The 2,112-nt window shown below is 56.7% G+C and overlaps 1 protein-coding gene across 1 annotated transcript; it reads right to left on the reverse strand.

Annotated features, from left to right (window-relative positions):
* Window positions 1–1,162: 1,162 nt before the first annotated feature.
* LOC139235172 (basic phospholipase A2-like) lies at window positions 1,163–1,720 on the reverse strand. The gene has a single exon (XM_070866392.1). It carries the CDS (start codon window positions 1,718–1,720, stop codon window positions 1,163–1,165), a length of 558 nt encoding a protein of 185 aa, XP_070722493.1.
* Between the last annotated feature and the right edge of the window lie 392 nt (window positions 1,721–2,112).

Below are 2,112 nucleotides of genomic sequence, written 5' to 3' on the forward strand. Positions count from 1 at the left end.
CTCCATTTTGCCCGCGGATTTACCGAGTTGGCTTCTGCCAGCAGTGAGCCGGGTTTACTTCATCTCCCCGCCTGCACCCCTTGGGCTCTGCGCTTGCATTCTAGGCCACAGGACTGTCTCCGGGTCTTGGCTGGTGTTGCCGTGCTCCTCTCTCTCGGTTGCTATGCTGCCTCGCTCCTCTTGCCGTTGCTATGCGGCTCTCCGTGACTGCGTTGCTGTGTTGCTATGTGTTGCTAGGGCTCCTCATAGCAACAGCAACAAAACGTGGCCAGTTGGTGGAACCCACGGGCACTGCTTTAGGCGAATAGGCCTCATCTTGCCCCGATGTGAGACAGGCCCGGTGAATAGGAATAAATGCCAGCAAGCAGTGTGCGTGCACAAATGAGGCTTGTGACAGCTTGATCATTCCTGATATTCCGCCCCTCCCCAACCGATTAATTTCCCAGACTCCAGCATCTTCCTTTACAACTTGGACCGTTCGGGGTGGGTGGGGGCTAACATCAGGAAGCACTTCTTCATACAAAGGGCAGTGGGAATCTGGAACTCTGCTCCCAGCGAGGGCAGACGACGTCTCATCCTAAAGGCGTTGACCCCTGACTAAAGATGCAACGTTGCCGCACCCCTCTGGCAATCCCGTGCAGCCCCCTGGGGACAGCCGCTTTTTCCAACATAACGTTTGCGCAGAATGGGCCTTGCGCCCAACAAAACCGTGAGCCGCAGGAGCATTGGTCGCTACCCAGACACGAGGACATCCCAGCGAACAGCCTAGCCTGCGCTGAAGGGCGGTCACCCCTGGCAGAATAGGGGTTCATTCTCACGCTTCTCTTTGAGTATATTCAAGACAGAGATCGCTAGATTGGGGGAAATCAAGGAATATGGGGATCGGGCGGGGAAGTGGAGTTGAGGTAGAAGATCGGCCATGATCTTATTGAATGGCGGAGCAGGCTCGAGGGGCCGAGTGGCCTACTCCTGCTCCTATTTCTTACGCTCTTATGTTCTCACTTCGCAGACGCCCCCCCCCATAGAAAAGTCCATTCCATTAATACTGCAGTAAATTTGAGGCAAAGACCCCTATTGATAAAGTTTGCACGTTTAACAGAAATGTAATTTTTTTAAAAACGGATTATAAGTCTGTGCTGCCCCTCGAGGCTCCCCGCTCTGGCTATCTGGTGTCCACCTCCATGTCGATCTTCTCCTCGTGGGGGCACTTGCGCTTGGGCTCGGTGCAGAACTTCTGCTGGAAGCTGGCGTACTGCTCGCGGTACGTGGCGATGGCCAGACACTCGCCGAACTGCTTGTCGCAGAGGCAGAGATCGCTGGAGCAGGGATCCGAGCCCTCGGGGCACTCAGCCCGGCCCAGCTTGCACAGCGAGTAGTTGGGCCTGATGTAGACGTTGGTGCCCTTGGCGCAGGAAGCCTGCAGCGCGCCCTCGTAGCAGCAGTCGTGGCTGAAGCAGCAGCCGTCGAAGTCATCGAGCGGCACACCGTCCCCGCCCTTGCCGCAGTAGCAGCCGTAGCCGTTCACGTTGTAGATGGAGAACTGGTAGCGGCCACGGTAGCACCACAGCACAAAGGCGATGTCCAGCACGCTCCTGCGGTACACGTGGCGGGGCTGGGGGCTGCCGCGCTCTGCCGTCACGGGCTGGCCGGCGGGCAGAGGGGGCACCAGTTGGTAAAGCAAGAAGAGGTGGAAGAGCAGTGGCTGCCGCCCACGATCCATTTACCGCCCGCTAACGTTCTTCCAATGGGCCCGCTCTCTCTCTCTCTCTCTCTCGCTCTGGCCTCTTTCACCCACCGTCTAATTCTCCCTACTGCCCAGGGGAATCCCGCAGCTCAGAAACATTCTGCCGGGGCTGTCTGGTCCATTTATAATGGAACACCAAACCTCAGTGCACAGCGGAACATTCCCCTCACCTTCCTCTTTCTCGGTGGTCTTTCAGAACGAGGAAGGACGAAGGGGCAGTTGAGCCGGTGTACGTACAAAATAGAAGGGATTCTAGAACAGAATGGAGAGAGGGAGATAATTGTCAGAGAGGGCGGTGAGAGACCACAGACAGACAGACAGGCAGAGAGGGAAATGTTATAGAGGGCAGGGAGAGAGACAGTCAGAAT

The sequence above is a fragment of the Pristiophorus japonicus genome, chromosome 22 (assembly GCF_044704955.1).
Source record: "Pristiophorus japonicus isolate sPriJap1 chromosome 22, sPriJap1.hap1, whole genome shotgun sequence".
Classification (NCBI taxonomy): Eukaryota; Metazoa; Chordata; class Chondrichthyes; family Pristiophoridae; genus Pristiophorus; species Pristiophorus japonicus.

Coding starts and splice junctions, on each gene's coding strand:
- LOC139235172 (XM_070866392.1), bottom strand. CDS start 1,720: ATGGATCGTGGGCGGCAGCCACTGCTCTTCCACCTCTTCTTGCTTTAC.